Source organism: Hibiscus syriacus, unplaced genomic scaffold, assembly GCF_006381635.1.
Source record: "Hibiscus syriacus cultivar Baekdansim isolate YM2019G1 unplaced genomic scaffold, ASM638163v2 tig00111238_pilon, whole genome shotgun sequence".
Taxonomy (NCBI): domain Eukaryota; kingdom Viridiplantae; phylum Streptophyta; class Magnoliopsida; order Malvales; family Malvaceae; genus Hibiscus; species Hibiscus syriacus.
The window spans coordinates 1,967,714-1,985,716 of record NW_024063030.1 but is presented as its reverse complement, the minus strand read 5'-3'; the positions used below and the strand labels follow the sequence as shown (position 1 = coordinate 1,985,716).

General features: G+C 36.3%; 2 protein-coding genes across 4 annotated transcripts; one reads left to right on the top strand and one right to left on the bottom strand.

Annotated features, from left to right (window-relative positions):
* Positions 1–9,603: 9,603 nt before the first annotated feature.
* Positions 9,604–13,363, top strand: LOC120156971 (DDT domain-containing protein DDR4-like). Of its 2 annotated transcripts, none has more exons than XM_039168235.1 (11): positions 9,604–9,813; positions 9,923–10,029; positions 10,342–10,432; positions 10,530–10,567; positions 10,687–10,768; positions 10,987–11,090; positions 11,167–11,326; positions 11,404–11,496; positions 11,615–11,738; positions 12,300–12,342; positions 12,804–13,363. In XM_039168235.1, the coding sequence occupies exons 1-11, from the start codon at positions 9,649–9,651 to the stop codon at positions 13,282–13,284; spliced, it is 1,488 nt and encodes a 495-aa protein (XP_039024166.1). In that variant the 5' UTR covers positions 9,604–9,648; the 3' UTR covers positions 13,285–13,363. The 2 variants fall into 2 exon arrangements, with proteins under 2 accessions (XP_039024166.1, XP_039024167.1); XM_039168236.1 differs by having other exon boundaries at positions 9,923–10,033; positions 10,346–10,432.
* A 1,111-nt stretch (positions 13,364–14,474) lies between these two features.
* On the bottom strand, positions 14,475–17,714 carry LOC120157140 (serine/threonine-protein kinase AFC3-like). Of its 2 annotated transcripts, XM_039168386.1 has the most exons (12): positions 17,443–17,714; positions 17,166–17,271; positions 17,044–17,070; positions 16,801–16,954; positions 16,667–16,715; positions 16,204–16,318; positions 15,954–16,045; positions 15,708–15,855; positions 15,189–15,253; positions 15,014–15,111; positions 14,828–14,933; positions 14,475–14,757 (listed from the first exon to the last, which is right to left on the bottom strand). In XM_039168386.1, exons 1-12 carry the CDS (start codon positions 17,527–17,529, stop codon positions 14,620–14,622), a joined length of 1,185 nt encoding a protein of 394 aa, XP_039024317.1. In that variant the 5' UTR covers positions 17,530–17,714; the 3' UTR covers positions 14,475–14,619. The 2 variants fall into 2 exon arrangements, with proteins under 2 accessions (XP_039024317.1, XP_039024318.1); XM_039168387.1 differs by lacking the exon at positions 16,204–16,318 and having other exon boundaries at positions 16,801–17,070; positions 17,443–17,459.
* Positions 17,715–18,003: the final 289 nt, after the last annotated feature.

The following is an 18,003-nucleotide window of genomic DNA, read 5'->3' as shown; positions in this document are numbered from 1 at the left end:
CAAATGATTCATCTCGTTGATTCTTCAAGTGAACGGCGTTAAAAGACGTCGGCATAATTGTATATCGTGTATTTCTTTTATTTTCCTTAAGTTTCCTAATTATTAGAAGACGTGACAGACGTGACACCCACGCATCGATATGCTGTTTTACAAAAAAAGACATATATTAGTAACTTACATAAATTTAAAAAAAAAATCAAATTAAAATATAAGAAAAATATAAGACTTACCCCTCCATCGAAATAGCCATTGTCTTCGACCCCTAATAATATATCACACCAAGACCGATCAAGCAACAAATAGATATCATCGTTGAGCTTGCATATGTCAGTGCAACACCCCTGGCTCCGCTCATGTAGATAAAAATCAACTGCGGTCTTAGCCCAAAGGGTGTTATCCAGAATTGTGTCCGGTAGTTGTTTCCTCTCCACTTCAGATACCGGTATGGTACTGGTCGGTAACTCATACGAGAGCTAACTTGAATCCATCATGTCCGGCACGTCAGAGGGTTTCTCAAGAATCCTACATATGACGCCATGTGAATCGGGCTCTTGAATGGTGGGAGGGACCTCTTCAACGATGACAGTGACCTCTTGAACGGTGGGAGGGGACTCTCGATGAATGATAGGGGCCTCTTCAACGATAGGAGTGGACTCTTGAGGGATGATAGGCGAGTCGGGCTTCTTCTTGCGGTGTCTTCGCACTATTGGGGTGTACGGAGACTTAATAGCACGTGCACGCCGTCTGATGCGTGAACTCTGTCGTGCAAGAAAAACCCGACATAAAGCATCCACCTTATCGGTCCGCTAAATAATTAAATACAAATATCAGTAAATAAACATACATGATATTTAAACAGTGAAAACAAAGACAAATATATTTCAAACTTTCAACCAAAAGACAAAACAAAGACAAATATTAACTTCACAGTGTTAAAGAATACACAGTTTAGCATAATTGGCAGCAACCTAATAAATTTACTTTAACCAAAAGACAAAACAAAAAGACAAATACTAACTTCACAGTGTTAATAAACAGTTTAGCAGTATTGGCAGCAACCGAATAAATTTACTAAGCAATCTAAGTGAAATGGTTAATTTAAGTGAAATTACGAGTAAATTTATCATCAAGTTAAATATGGAAAATCTTAAACTTACCTCGTTGCGTAGAGTATGAACCTCATTCTGCAACGATACTACCATCTCACGTAGAGCGGCAACCTCACCACGTAAAGTAGACACCTCCACACGCCATGCACCATCGTTATCGCGTAGAGTACCGATCTTCTCACGCAAGGCATTGACCTCATCACGTAACTCCCTTGACTCATCCCGTGGAGGTAGAGGTGGAGAACAGGGAGATATAAGTCGTGGCATCTTTGTCGGTCGCCTATCATGAGGTGATGGTGGAGAAGAGGCTCGATGATGTGACGGGATAGGTGATGGCTCTCGTTGTAGAGGTGTATAGTCGGGTCGATCAGGTGATAGCTCTGGGTGAGGTGATGGCTCTCGAAGTGGAGGAAGTGGAGGCTGCTCATCATTCGTGCCATCAAGAAAACGCTGACTAGCTTACCACCAATCAGTGGTAAGCTCAGCCTCCGTGGGTGTCAGTCTCATTAATGGAATGTTGGCCTCCTAAAAATATAAAAACTCAAACAAAGTTAAACGTCTACTATTAATAACTTGTTTATATATGATAGTATTTGTGTTAACTTACATTATTTATTGTCGCATATGGTATTAAGTCTTCCCAATCCAACAGACGTTTCCTCTTCCAGGAAATAGCCCTAGGAATATCATTTGAGGTTTTTAATGCATATGTCCGCATGCTGGGGAAAGCCTCGAATATCCAAATCTACAAACAATATAATAATAAACATTAGTAATTGTTAAATAATTAATTATAATTTTGAAAACATTATATAGAAATTCTTACCTTAAAGGCCCAAACAAAGCCTGACAAAGTGTATTTCGACCCATCGCCCTGCAAACTTTTGCGGTCATCAAAGGAAGACGACAACTTAGTCCAGGTAGCTTTCCATATATACGAACCCCACGGAAACAGATTCCATGCATTTAGGTCCTCTACCAATAATATTAGCTCCTGAGGAATAGGTTGTCTGGCCTCTCTGCCTAAAAAGCCGGCATACAAAAGTAGTAGAAGGCATACTCAGACAACATCGACGTCATTCATCCGAGTAAAACCATCTTTCTTATTAAACAATTTCTTCATGTCGTCGACGTGTAAGTTCGGCTTCTCTATTGACTCATCAGGAAAAACCCTGGATAACCATGATGGGCGGGTGATATGACGAGTGTACCGGCCTACATCATCGTGTCCGAATCGTAGACCAGTGATTAAGCAGAACTCCTTCCGCCCAAAACAAGTATACGCCGATGGAAAATGAAACCATATTTCTTCCTCACCACGTTGGATACTGTCGGGTAGATCGCTAGTCATGGTCTGAAGCAACAAATGGGTCAAATTAGCATCTCCACCCGGATGCTGTACTCTCAGCCATGGCCCGAAGCAGGTTTCCTCAAACAATTTTCTTTGTGCAGGTGAAAGCTTCGAAGCAATTGTAGTGGCTAGGCTAACTTTATTCCTTAATGTCAATGAAGCCGAAAAAAAGTTCTACAAAAATAATAAACATACCAAGTTAGATATACCAAAAACTACACTGTGAAGATATACCAAAAACAATAAACATAAATAGTAGTTTATTCTTGAAACTAAAATTTGCAACACTGTTTTGTCTTTTGGTTGAAACGAAAATCGCAACGAGATAATGAAAATCGCCACGCGGAAATGACTATCGCAACGAGAGAATCGCAACGCGAAATGAAAATCGCAACGAGAGAATCGCAACGCGAAATGAAAATCGCAATGCGATTTTGGTTTCGCGTTGCGATTTTCATTTCGCGTTGCGATAGTTATTTCCGCGTTGCGATTTTCATTCTCGAAACTATTCTTCTTCTGCATTACTTCAACCAAAAGACAAAACAAAGACAAATACTAACTTCACAGGCTAAACAGTTTAGCAGTATTGGCAGCAATCGAATGAATTTAATAAGAAATCTAAGTGAAATGGTTAATCTATTATTGAAATTACCAGTAAACTTATCATCAATCTCAATATGAAAAACCTAAAATAATGCAAAATTTTCAAAAAAAAAAAAAAAAACTAACCCTCGGAGGTTGATTTTCCATTTCTGAATGATTGTGAGGGATTTCTGACCGTGAATGGTTGTGAGGGATTTCGCCGGCGATGGGGACGGAAATCTTCGGAGATGGGGACGGATTTCGTCATAGAGAGTGAGAGATGGAGATGAGACTGAGTGTTGTGATTTTAGGTTTGAGGTTATGAGTTGCGATTACTGTGGACGGTTCAGTTTCCGATATATTAAGAAAAAATTCATGTTTGGAATTTGAAAAAAAAATACGCGTTAATACGAATGGCGCTATGTAAATCGCATTGCGATAGTAAGATTCACATTGCGATTTACGTATTCCAATTGCGATTTTCCTAATTCGCATTGCGAATTATGAAAATCGCAACGCGAATACGTAAATCGCAATGCGAATTAGGAAAATTGCATTACGATAGTTAGTATCGCATTGCGATTTCCCAAATTCGCATTGCGATTTACTTATTCGCATTGCGAATTGGGAAAATCGCAACGCGAAATTGGAAAATCGCATTGCGATTTTGTTGGTCATTTTGGCAAATCCATAGAAAATTGGTTAAAATCGTATATTATATGAGATTTTTGGTCACTGAAATTATTTTTTCAATTAAATATTCAAAACTACCAAAAAGAACAAGCACATAAAATATTGTGTTTGAGCCTTTGTTTTTACCCATCGCTAGGTGTTCTTTCAGCAAGATCAAAGAAAAAGGGTGCAAAAGTAAATTGCCGTTGTCGGGGATCGAACCCGGACCAATCTCATAATTATTATTAGGATCGAACTATGTTGTCCAACCCCAGACGTCTTCATCGGAATAGTATACTCGCCAATCTCATAACCAAAGGAGCAAAAGCTGCAAAATTCTTCCTCACTACTATCTTGAATTCTATCTGCTATCTTGATATTGAAAAGACGACGTGAGATAAGATCACAGCTAGCGGTTCCTATCAGTTGGTCTACTACTTTTCCTTTTCTTCAGACCGGTAGATTCTAACTTGATTTCGAGAATCCTAAATTTCCCAATTGTTGAAGACGACGGCATGCTTACAGAAATCACATGGGAATAACTGAAGAAGAAAGAAGTAAGAAATAAATAAATAGTCCTTAATGTTGAAATTAAAATTCAGACTTGCTGTTCATATACCAAATCAGTGTTCGTAACAGTGGTTTCTAACTCTGTATTGTCAGTAACGATGAGAATAATGGCGACTTTTCGTAAATTTAAAATTTAAAATAAAAAGAATAGTTCAGGAAATAATTGTAGATATTCTATATATATATATATGAATGCAGGGTTATGTGCCATTAGAAGCCTAACCTTATAATTATTTCTTCCCTTCTTGTTTCCTTTTGCTGCTATGGCTTATGGAGATATTGGCTGGAATCTTTCAAACTAAAGCGTTTTCCAAGCCTCTCAGCAACAAGTTTTAACTTATGGTTACACAGTAATTATGTTTATTACTGCAAACATAAAGATAAAACTAAGAAAAATAAATAAAATTAAAAATAATATCATCAAGATTTACTTGAAAAAGAAAAATTAAGAAGATAAATTAACTATAATAGGTCAAGATTATAAGAGTTTACGGTTCTAAGATCTTTTTATATATCTTAAAATTGAATCTTATTATAATCCTAATTTATATTATTTATAAGATTAATTATACGATAAAAATAAATTTAGTACTACAAAGAATCTTCTTTAATACAAATTATTATTTTCAATCAACGGCTTATAGTAAACATTTAACAAGAAAAATAAAACAAAATATATTATTACACTTTGTTTCTAATTGAACTTAAAATATTATATTATCAATTGATTAAATAATTATTTTAAATATTTAAATTCAAGAAAATATGTTTCTTTTTTAACAAAATATTGTAACAAATGATTTTGAATTAAAAGATTGCAATAAACCCAAAGGGCATTGAAAAGAATCTCAATGAATGTGGGAAACTTTTTGTACAAAATAACATAATATCGTTCATGCTTTGGAAGGGGGAAAATGTTATTGTTGAAACGTAAATTCACGTGGTTTCTTTAGCCACGGGTTTTACCAAATATGGCAGATCAAATATGAACCCAATGCTAGTCTTCTCGGAGCAAGTAAACTTCATACTTAAAAGATACAGAATTCGGGATTGAAAATGTCACTAAAATTTTTGGGAGCCAAACTTATCGAATAAGTCTTGTACTGCACCACAGGAGATGCTGAAAACTGGAGTTTAGTCATAGTTATGGCAACCTTGGAGCACAAGATGCTTGAAGACAGGGAGAGTAGAAGTGGAAAACATCACCCATCCGGTGGTATGGCAGATTCAAGCCTCACTCGATTCAGTCGAACACTGCCTAGAATCCGAGCAACATTGCCTTAAATATATACTCCGCATTTCATCGGTATCTAAGCTTAAGTTTTCTATTGCATTTCTATGCAATCAGGACTGCTTTCTGTTTCCCCTTTTTGTTCCCAGAACACAGTTTTGAATACTGAGAAGAGAATATTCAGCAGATAGTTCTCAATCATGCCCCAAAGTTTCACAGCTAATTCCTCATACAGTTCAATTTCTCAGATGAACAAGCACAAACCTCTATTAGTATTGCAAGATATACTAGTAAGCTTGTGACGTATCCAAGGACAAGGCCAATAACACTTCTTGCTACTGATGATGATCCAATGTCCACGTCAATCTGCATAATAGAAGATTCAGCAACAGTAAAGGAGGATCGGAAAGACCTTATCTAACTAATCAATAAAACTTCATACCAGTCTAGAATTGCTTGTCAACTTTGGAAAATTACAACAAGAGGCATTAAAAACTTAAAATAGAAATATATTAGAGATCATTGAAGAATATATCACTGCTGTGGAACTAAGATATAGAGATATCAAATGACTTTAGATCGTGATACTATGTGGCCTACAAGATTAAAATAAAATCCCCGACTTGGCATGAGGAATAAACTACATTCAAGCTCCCACTTGATCCCATGCCGCTTATGCATGCTTAATTAAACCATGAAATTCTCTGTTTTCATATATTTGTAGTTCCTGGACAAAGTGCATCAATTTCATACCTAAAATAAATTGTAGATTCAGCAATACTAGCTTGCCTTCCGAGGCAAAGAAAATAGAAAAAATCTTAGATTGAATTACCTCCGGGAAATTGTCTTGCCTGAAATATTTGCACGAAACAGCTTTCCCAAGTAGGCAGACTTTTGTTCCAACTGCACGCACCCCTGTGTGCATTTAGCAACAACTAAGCCTTTCAGTAGCATTAAAACAATAGATAAAAACCAGTCGAGATGTTTATAACATGGCATTCCATAACTCAACAATGCTTAGTATCAGTTTAAATCTTGAATCACGAAACGCATCTGTTCCATCCAAAAACTTTTCCAGCAAAGAATCTTTATTCACAGGCCGGTCAGCAGCATAGTAGAGGACCAAACTATAGTTCGGTTTTGCAGGAATCTGAAAGAAAGACGCCAAAACATATATCCTCTTTGAAAAACCAAAGTAAATTTGTCGCAACGTGAAAATTAATTCCATAAAAATCCCCCCCCCACAAATATTCCCATTGTTAACCACCAAAGTCGGTATGCTTAGGAGAAAAGTAGAAAGTGAATCTAAAGGTCAGAGCATGATCTTCATTGATCACCCACACTCCACAGCAATAAAATTTGTTCAACATTTGCAACTTTAGTCTTCATATCATCCACTGTATACATGCGTATTTCAGGATTAGCCTTTCTTTCTATGAGCACATCATTTTGTGTTCAGAAATATGGCCTAAGCGTCATTACCAATAATGATCTCAAACCTATATGTCCCAAGCAAACAACTTTCAGCTTTTAATAGTTAGTTTTCTTCAAGATTAGGCTTTTAAAACAGAAGAGAATTTTCCATCTTATGCAATTGTTAAAATTTCATGTCTATGGCAGGTGTGTTAAGAACATTAGCTGATAAAGTAGGTAGAAATGCATCCACATGCGTACCTCAAGATTAATCACAAGGAAAAATGGAAGTTTTTTCCCTGCTTCAGACTGAAAATGAAAAATAGCAGTTAGCTCATAACTCATAAAGCTGTTTTTCAACCAAGCAAAACCATGCATGATGCCTCCAATATTCTTGAATTAGCCTTTTCCAGCTGTAGATGAACATTTGTTCCAGTGTGACAGAATATTACTGTTGTTTGTCTTCACAATTAGGAATACATAGATGCAAGAATTGATAGTGTGGCTGAAGCAAATGATACAGTCCCTAACAGCTTGTAGGAGTACCAGACTATTTGCTTATGGATAATATCCTATGTAAAAAACAGTCAGTTCATTCTCAAATTAAAATTTTGCAAACTGAAAGAAAATTCTTATATCTATATATCTGTGAAGCAATTTGATAGCTAAATCTCATGAGAAGAGGCTGCTGTGATGGTCGCGTGAGTCTACCGAAAAAGACAGGACAAGAAACAAATGTTTGGGAAAGATGGGGCTAGTGAAATCAGTAGGATATAGCCGTGTACTTGGTACTTTATGTATATACTAGGAAGGATTGACCCACAGAGAATACATATGACATCACACATACAAGAAATTGTCAAGAACTTGAACGGGATCCTTTTGCCTCAGAAATTGACACAGGTATAGAATCTTCACATAGTAAGACTCTTGTTTCTTTTATTGATATTTTATGTCTGCCTATTGCTCAGAGAAAGTGTTCGAAAGTGCATTAAATATCTTATTGAGAGGTATGTAGCCTATGGAAAATTACTACCATTTTATAAAGCATTTACTATGTCTCTTGACAGCATACAAATTCCCAGGTCAGTCCAAGAAGCATTGAAAAATCCAGCATGGAAAAAGGTTGTTGAAGAAGAAATTAATGCACTATAGAGTAATGCAACACGGGTACTCACTGAATTACCACAAGGAAAGAAAATAATGGGCTGATAGTGTTAAAAGATTTAAAGCAAGGCCGGTGGCAAAAGGGTTCACCCGGTCAAATGGAATTGATTACCAGAAGACCTTTGTACCTGTTGATAAGCTAAATACAGTTAAAGTATTACTGTCATTGGCAGTAAATGAAGATTGGCCTCTTCCTAAATGGGGATCTTGATGAAGATGTGTACTTGGAGATGCCTCCAGGTTTAGAGAATTCCTCAAATGGCTACAAAGTATGCAAGCTAAAGAAGTCATTGTATGACATAAAACAGTCTTCTCGTACATGGTTTGAAAGGTCTAACAAAGCTGTAATTAACTATGGATACGGTCTGTGCTAGTGAGATCACACATTGTTCTTGTAGGTTTCATCAAAAGGTAAAAATGTTATCCTTATCGTTTATGTTCATGACATTATCATAACAAGAGATTACTTTGAAGAAATCAGTAAGCTAAAAAGTCAACTTGCAGCTAACTTTGAAATCTAAGATCTTGGTACAAAGTATTTTCTTGGAATGGAGATTATTCAATCAAAGCAGAGCAAATTTGCTAAAGAATGGAGAAACTTTCACATGACTTTCATACACACTCCACACTTGCAAAGAAAGGTTCCTGAACTTGAGACTTTGGGTGCAGTGCAATTTTATCTGTGGCTTTATCGCAATATTGACTCATTGGGTATGCATATGTATATGCCAATTTGAATATAAATAAAACAAGAAATGCGCATTTTTCAAATAAGTTGGATTTTCCTCGACTAATACGAGGTTCCTGATAAAAGTAATTGAGCAATTTGAAGGTGTACGCATGTCAAAATATACATATGCCTGCTACTTTGGCTTCTTTGAATCCATTTCTGACTCTTACTATAGCTATTATTGCTATTCTGGCATAAAGGAAGTACGAAGTGGAAGCTTAAAGTTCAAATGTAGTTCGAAAATAAGTAGCAAATTTCGGAGAAAAAAATTTATATATAACTGACATACTGTTATTGGTTGTTATAAATAGTATCATTGAATACATCTTTATAATATATTTGGTATGCTGACTTATGTTAATAATTATAATAATAATTATAATAATAATTTTGTAATAATTTTATACAGCCTGACTTATGTTAATAATTATAATAATAATTTTGTAATAAAATAAAATTAAACAATTGAATTGAACCCGATCATTTCGAAAAGAAAAACTAAACCAAATCAAATGACACCAAAGATGAGTTTGGAAGATGCAGATGATTCCTAAGTTATTAAACGGTGCTAGGGTAGTGAGGGAAATGCAAAGGTAAAATCCTGAAATTTGACAGTCCCAAGAAAAATTAACCCTAAAAGTTCCTAATCTGCCATCAGATTCACTATTGAGAAATATTCATTTAGGCGGGAAACTTTCGTACTTTTCCCCTCCTCTCCCCTCTCTTTCAATACCCTCGACAAACCTCACACGCACTCTATCAAACGGCACTTTTATTTTCTTCTGTGAATCCTTTTATCTTTGTTCTCTCTCTCTCTATAGATATGGTCGTTGGTGGAGGAAAACCCACTCCCGAAGCAGAGGTGCCGGTGGAAGGCAAGGGGTCCCGAAATGACTCGGTCTTGATTTTGGACGATTCGTCTATCGAGTCGGAGGTCGCCAAGCTACGTGGTAGATGGGAACTCGCCTCGGTTCTCAACTTCCTTATTGTAAGAGCGATATTTTTTTTCCTTTTGTTTCAGAACACATTGTTTAAACTTAGATCATGATGTGAGAGAACAGAGATCAGTGTTTGTAATTGATCGTCCGTTTTGACAGGTTTTTGAGCCTGTGATAGGGAGTGATTTGAAGCTATCGGCGGAAGAGATCGAGTTAGGGCTGATTAAACCTAATGCTTCAATTGCTGCACTTCATATCAGACTTTTGATGGTTCTGTTATTTCTCTTAGAATTTGATAAATTTGTAGATTAATAAGTGCCGAATTAGAATCTTTTATAATTGTTTTCCTAAAATGTGATTTCGTAGTGTAGATATTGCTTATAATTACATTGAGTTGAGCCTGTATATAAACATTTTACACTATTGGCACTAGAAACTACCTTTACTAAGTAATGTATTTGCTCTTTGTTGGATTGTAAAGCTATTGCTCTATGATTTGTGATTCTTTCCTATATAAAAGGTTTCATGTTTGAGTTTTTCTTTTCTCTTTACTATGTCTTAAATTAAAATGTTTGTTGGCAGGGGACGCCCCCTTTGAGTAAATTGTTGAAGGACTCTGATGGATGGATGACTGCACTTTGCAAAAAACTTACAATGTGGTGGCCATGGGTGAGGCAAAACTTTGCTACTGGATATGCCAACTTTAGGGCAGTCTGAATGACTTGATGAGTTTTATGATCGTTCATTTTATTGTCCATTACTGCAGGTTGCTGAGGGAGAGATTCTGCTCACTGCTCGCAATGGGTATTAGTGATAATAGTCTGTTTGTTTTAATGGATAAATCCACAGTTCCACACTTAATCCTCAATGGTAGATCATGCTTTGAATGAGCTCTCTTGCTTTGTTGTTTTATTGTTTTGCAGAGAGGAGATATCTAAATACAAAGAACTTGATCCAACAAGCCGCTTGCTTCTCTTAAAAGCACTTTGCGAAATTCGAGCAGATGTAATCTATCATCCTTTTGAATTCCTTATAGTTTTTTATTGAACAAGTGATCGCCTCTCTATCCATCATTATGTTCATCCATGCGTTGTTTGGAATGGTTTCTTTGCATCATCCCACAATCAATGTCCAATTTTTAATTCAGTAAATGAAAATTTGAGATGAATGTTATGTGGTAATTCTATGACATTTTAACTTCTGTATGGGTTTCTATTCTACAGCAAAACGATGCAGTGTCATACATTAATGATGCTATGAAAAGTAATAAAGAAACTTCTTGCTTCCGAAAAGAGAAGATAGGGGCAAACGGGAATGTTTCATATTGGTAACTCTTTACTGTGTTATGGATTCTGTAAAATCAGTCCTATGATTTGTGTTGATGAGTTCTCTTTTGTTTGTAGGTATGATGGAAATACAGTCTTTGGGTATAGATTATACAGGGAAGTTAAAAAGATGGAGCCTCAATCAAAAGCTAAGGGGAAAGCACGTTTAACCTTGCCAACTGTCTGTTCTCACTGGGAAACCCTTGCAGTGGATTTCAAGGAATTTCGTGAAGTTGTGGTAAGTTCACAATATTTATTTGTTCTTTCGAAATGAAAATGATATGTAATGTTTTTCTTTCTTGCTGTAAACGGAAGGATACTCTAATGGCTAGCAAGATTGCAGCGGAAGTTGCTATTGGCAAGACTATCAATGATGATGTCATTCCTGTTGTGGAGAAATTTCAAAAGGTAAGTTTGACAGGTCTTTTTTTTATCCTCAAGTAAATCTGGTGTATCGCACTGTTCTTGTGTTTCTGTTTTATTTGGTATATATGTTAGTAAACATGTTCAATATTATGTAATATAGAAGAAAGAAAGGGCACTGAACCGGAAGAAAAGGCAAGAGATGCTCCTGAGTAGCTTTAGAAGTTCCTCTTGTGCTGGTATTACCCGCACATGTCGCAATCGTAGGCCTGTCAGTTACACTTTTGGTATGATGGAAACTTCTTTCCTGCAATTGTTCCAATCCAATTATCTGTCATAGATTATTGATGAATTTCATCTTTTTTGCTATAAACATGTGTAAATTGCTATATATATTTTTTTAGCTTAACTGAATTATGACATGCTCGCTAGAAAGGTCAAGTTAATGACTTCACTTATATGTTGGGTGATTGGGAATGATGAAACTTACACGAGTTATTTTTCTTTTTTGGCCATCTTCTTAAATGGGTTTAGCCATAGTTAAGTATAATCTGTGTTCTACTTTTTAAAAGGAAAAACGAAGGTTCTTTCCTTCATTTGGTAGGGTGGAAATAGGAGGGAAGGAAACTGAGTGGATTCGCACCTTCCCTTCCCTTTAAAGCCAGTCTTTCCAATTGTGGGATGAAAACACTCTGATCAAACATAGGGTAAGGCTTAGGCTGGTTAGTCAGATGTAGCTGAATCTTACTATTGAACTGATCTTATTGTGCTTTAGTCTAGGTAAACTAAAGCATTTGTTTTAATCAAAAGCACAAAGATCGATTTATGATGGGTTTATAATCATGCAGATGAATATGATCGCGCTATCGACGAGGCTATAGAAATAACAAAGTAAGACTTGTTTAATCTAATTATATTGGTTGTTTGTCTTCATCTTCTTAGTTATCTTTACTGACTTAATCATATATTTTTCTATTACATGTAAAAAATGCATAGTTCTTTCTGTTTGGGTTTCTAAGTAGGATCTCTAAACAAAACTGAATTATTTATTTATTTCGTTATGAGAACTGTTAAACTGACGGCCACTGGGCATGTCCGCTGCCCCTCTCTGGTTTTTGTGATAGTTGCTTAATATATACTTGTTTGTGTATTGTTGTGTCCTGGTTCAATGAAATTGCTATAAAACCCCCAATGTATATTATGTACTAGCAAACCTTTTGCTTGAACTGAAATGGCCTTTAGGAATATCCTTCAGAAGGGAGGTTACAGTTGCATTAAACAACCGATTTAGTCTAATTGTTTTTCTTGGATGGCTTAACCATTTATTGGTTGTGGCTTCAATCTGTATACAGGAGAAGGAAGACAATTGAGGTGGAAAGCCAGGGGCAGAAGCTTCCAAGACAAACTTTTGGCTCCAATGGAGGTTCAGATGTGGAGGGCTCTGTCTCAAAAGACAGATCAGATGGGAAAGCAAACTCCATGGGTAGTGACACTGAAGATAACAAGCTACAAAAAGCTGGTGATAATGGTAATGAGAAAGAGGATGATGATGATGATTATAGTAGCAGAACAGATGGCGATGACAACAATAGTAGCAACTTGGGAAGTTCTGCGGATGAAAATGAAAATTTGAACAATGAGAACCATAAGAAACACATGTCGATGGGATCACGGCGGAGTAAGAGATTGGCTGGAGTTGATAGCCATCCTGCTGTAAGAAGTGGAAATTTTGGCACAAAAAATAGGTCGAGGCAAAGGCCAGTTGTCAACTCCGCCCTTGAAACTATTGTGCCTGATTCAGAGGATGATATCTCGTCAGATCATACAATGTAAGCAATGGGATATCTGGTTCTGAAAGCTTGCCTAGAGATGCTGTTCTAGGGTTATAAACTGATAGCAAAAGTTTGAGAATGAACCAAGTCAGCGGGCATGCAGATTGCTGAAAGCTTATGTTCTTCAAACTATTTCTCTATTAACCTGGAAGATTTTGTTGATAATTTTGTAAAGTGGCAAGCATTGTCCGTATTGGTCTTTGGATGTAATTTATGAGAAGCATATGGTTCTTTTATAACCATCACCGCCTTAGACCATAGTTCGACTGAGAAAAACTAGTATTCAGTTTTCTTAGCCTATCGAAATCACAAAAGATGCCTTTCTCATGCTTATTGATTATCATCCCTAATATCGACTAAAGATTCTTGTGGTAAATGTTTTGCTTGTTTTTGCTTTATTTTAGTTAATAACTGTAATGCCTTAGTTTCTCAAGTTCGCACCGTAGTCAGGATGGCCGATATCATATTTATATCATACTTCTGACATTTTTTTCTTGCAAAATCCGGTAGTAGTTTAATTCAAAACGCAATTCTTTTTGTTTATCATATATTTGAGCAATAGTGAATGAACGGAAGCCCGATATCATATTTATATCAGAACGGAAGCCTAAAAAAGTTGACCCAAATGCCTATTCACATAAAAGCAAAGCTACCAATCGTAGCCATGGCTAACCAAATTGTCATGTGACCTCTCTCTCTCCCCTCTCTTCACATATGCAAAGTCCTGTTGATTATTTTCTGCACGTGTTAGGTATTATATATTTTTTTAGCTTCTCGTTTAACATTCCTAATCTGATAATTATGCACACGTCTACCTGCATTAAGGCTCATGTTGAGCGGCGTTTTCCCCAAAAATTATTTCCATTAACCATGACCGAAGTATTGGTGGATTATTTTTATTAACAAGAAGATTAGAGCCAAGAATGTAATAACTTGAGAGCGCATTAATCATGTGGGATTTAGGAGATTCAAAACAACCGAGTTGAATTTGCTATTTGTGGAGCGATGCAAACATGCATCCGCGGTTAAGAATCCCTCAATTGTGAATATAAATATCAAGCCTAGAATCCTACACAAAGCAAAAAACTATGGACCTAATTGATAGCTTGCCAGTAAGGCCAAACGAAGGGTGGGATGTGACACCCACCTAGCTCAGTGCTTGAAGCCAACCGAGAAATGTCGAGAAAGGAGTTCGCAGAAGATGCAACTATATTTCGATAAACCAACATTATTAATATACACATACAAAGGGAATCTCAAAATTTCAGGCCTTCGCCATTTGTCTCCCATAAATATATATCCATGCACTACGAAACAATTAATTTAATCTTTCCACTTAACTTGGGTACCTAAAAAAGGGATGATTTAGAGCTTGGCGTGCAGTGAGACGTTCGGATGGATCATACTTCAATAAACCTTCCAACAGGTCGGCCAGTGAATATCTTGAGTTCTCTACATGATGTGATACCATATTCTGAAATATACAAGTTTTGATCAGGGAACAAAAACAAGCATGTCACTTGTTACACAAAATGAAATCACACCTTCAGACGATCAAGCTTCTTAACAGCTCTAATACTCTCCCTAGATACTGCTCCTTCAGGCCAATTTAGTCTAGAGCCTCTCCTGAAATATTTTTCAGCACCCCGGCTGTGGTAAAAACCAAACTAAGGTGAGACATGTACTACAATCAGTTGATTACGAGATTAAAAGATAACTACGGAACTTACTTAGCCCTTCGAATCATATGCTCAGGAAGAGGTCCTAAAACCCTCTCCATCATCGCCAAATGCTCCAAGTTCTCATGGGTTTGAAATAATGCCTCACCCTGCACATAATTCAGGGTAAGATCCATGTTCCACACATGAATGAAACTAAATGTGTCTCAAGAAATACCGGACCAACCGTGCATAATTCAATAAGTATACAGCCAACACTCCACAGATCACACGGATAGCTCCAACCTAGACCTGCACAAACGTATATATTTGTGTCAAAAAAAAGTTGTGCCACTTAAAACTTGAAAGTGTCAAAATGTAATTTCAAAACATAAGTATAACAAACTTGGTAAAAAGGAGCCAACAGAATAAAATATAAAACTAATAATCCAGACAAGCAATTGAATTGATAGAACATACTCAAAAGACATGTTACTAAAAAGGAGGGGCTATATAAATCTCCCGTAAGTATTTTTCAGGTAGACATTCTAGAATCTAGATCATTCTGTAATGTGATTCTAGAACATTCATCCTTAACTAAAATGGCACCTGGAAGTATGCCATTGGAAAGTATACTTTTGCCTATCCTGTAACGCAGGAATAGAGTTGAAGACTACAGATGAGTTTCTACACTTGGAATAGAACACAACTCTAAGAAAACAAAGGGAAAACGACATTCTTATTTTCCAACACAATAATTGGTTACCTAGAATAATCTCAGGGGCTCTGTAATGCCTCGTGGAAACAATGGAGCTATGGTTCTGATTATCAAATGCAGTACTACCAAAATCAATCAGCTTAATGGCACTTGACTTTGGTAAGCACCTGAAATTTGTTTCATCTGAAGAACTCCTCTGTATCATTCCAAGAATTTTCATTGTCATAACTCATAACTGAGTTTGTACCCCAAATCTAAAATGGTATAAATCATCGATTATAGAAGGCCAAATACCTTACGGCCAGGAAGCTTTACATATTCAGAAGATACAAGAAGAATATTTTCTGGCTTCAGGTCAGTGTGGATTAAGCGTAAATCATGCATATCTGTCAGATATATTAAAAGCATAGAAAGTTGTTAAAAACAACGGACAGAATAAGTGACTCAACACTAAGCCTGAACAAGAAAAATAGGCCGAGAAACAGAACAAGGTGGGTGGTTAGAAGATGAGATATGATGAATAGGAGGCAAGAACAATCCACACATGCTACAGATTCCAAAAGCTGACGTCCAAATTCCCGAGCAAGATCCACAGGAAATGGGCAGTATTTATTTCTCTTTAGAAAATCAAATAAACTTGGTCCAAGCCTCTCAAATACCTGATAACACCATTAAAATGCATCCACAAGAAGGTTTTTGTTTAGTCTCAATTTACATGAATGAAGTCCACAAGGAAAAAAACAAAATACAGGTATTAGAACATATTCAATGATCTCATCAGAAGCTTCGAGTTTCAACTAATTCGCCTAAAAAGGGTCAAAGCAAACTGAGGAAACAAGCACCATTAATTCTAAAAGAACAATAAACTTCAACACTTCAGCAACTTCTTTCATAGCAAAATTTTAAGCTAATCTCTTTCTTAAAATAGAGTTAGCAATACCAAAATTCCACATACACAACTGAAAAGGAACACACAATGCTTAGAAGAAGGTTGATTGAATACTTACAATACAAATGTGATTACGATAATCAAACCAATTCCGAATCTGCACAAAGCTGCAAGAAGTAACCAAAAGGGTCTGTTAAGTGCACAACTGAGACAGATGCAATATCCATAAACTGAAAATGGGAAGACACGTACTGTGAGGTGCCTTTATCATTCTTAGCTAGATGTTCAAGAACATCAACTTCAATCATTGCTGCATCACGATATTTTCGTATGCTTCTAACTACCTTAATTGCGACATATTCTCGATTTTGACGGTCCCAACATTCCAAAACTCGGCCAAATGTGCCTACAACACTAGCAATTTTGGCTGAAATGTGCTACAACCAGAATCACAAAAAGTAAAAGATCTCACAGCAGAGCACTTTGACAGCTAACCTTCACCCATCTTACTAAGAATTTTATCTGTCAAAGCATAATTACAAAAATCATTGATAAAAAAATTGCATCATATATATGCAAGAGATAAAAGTGAATAACTGAAAAAGGGGGGATCTTACATCTTGGAGTGAGATTTTCACCGAGATTAAATACGTAATGGCCTTCATGATCATCATCCCTTTTGGGCGGTGATGAACGTCGAGACGTCACCAAAGCTTTTTGTTCCTACAAAACATTTCCCACCGCAAAAAGGTCAGACACTTATTTGACACTCAGTGAACAGCTTCTGTCTCTTTAGATTAGCTCTCTCCCTTCTGAATCTGACCATGCTCTAACCCTAACCCTAATTCTATTATCATTTTCTCTTATTGCTTTTGGATCCTGATAAGAACCAACCTCTGGACGAGACGGTGCCACGTCCCAACCAATACGAGGCCGTTTCCGGGTTCGCGCCTTCTCCATTTCTTCTACTTCCATAGCCATCGTTAAATTTTTGCCTTGGATTCCTCTATAAATCTGCAACACAAAAGCTACATAAACTTTCACAATCGGAGACGTTCTAGATTATTTCTAAGAGAAGGTTCCCTGGTTAGGGTTTTTTCAATATGGATTTTGGGATTTTTTTTTTTTTTTTTGCGATGATTTGCTGATTGCAATCTATATTTCCTTCAATTTCTCTCCCGAAATGGCGGTTTCGTGTTTCTGTACTTTTGGGTTTATTTTAAGCTTCTCGTCCCTTTAGCACAATCTTTTTGGGCTATTATCGGCATAATGAAACCCATCAACTGAAACAATGTAGAGTGATTAAAGGTTAAATTACACTATAAGTCTATCAAATATTAGTAAAACTATAAATGTCTCATTAAATTTTAAAAATTTACAAAAAAATCTCTCAATTAATTGATTATTACATTCAGATCGTTATATCGTTAAAAATGCAGTTAACTTTTTAATTAC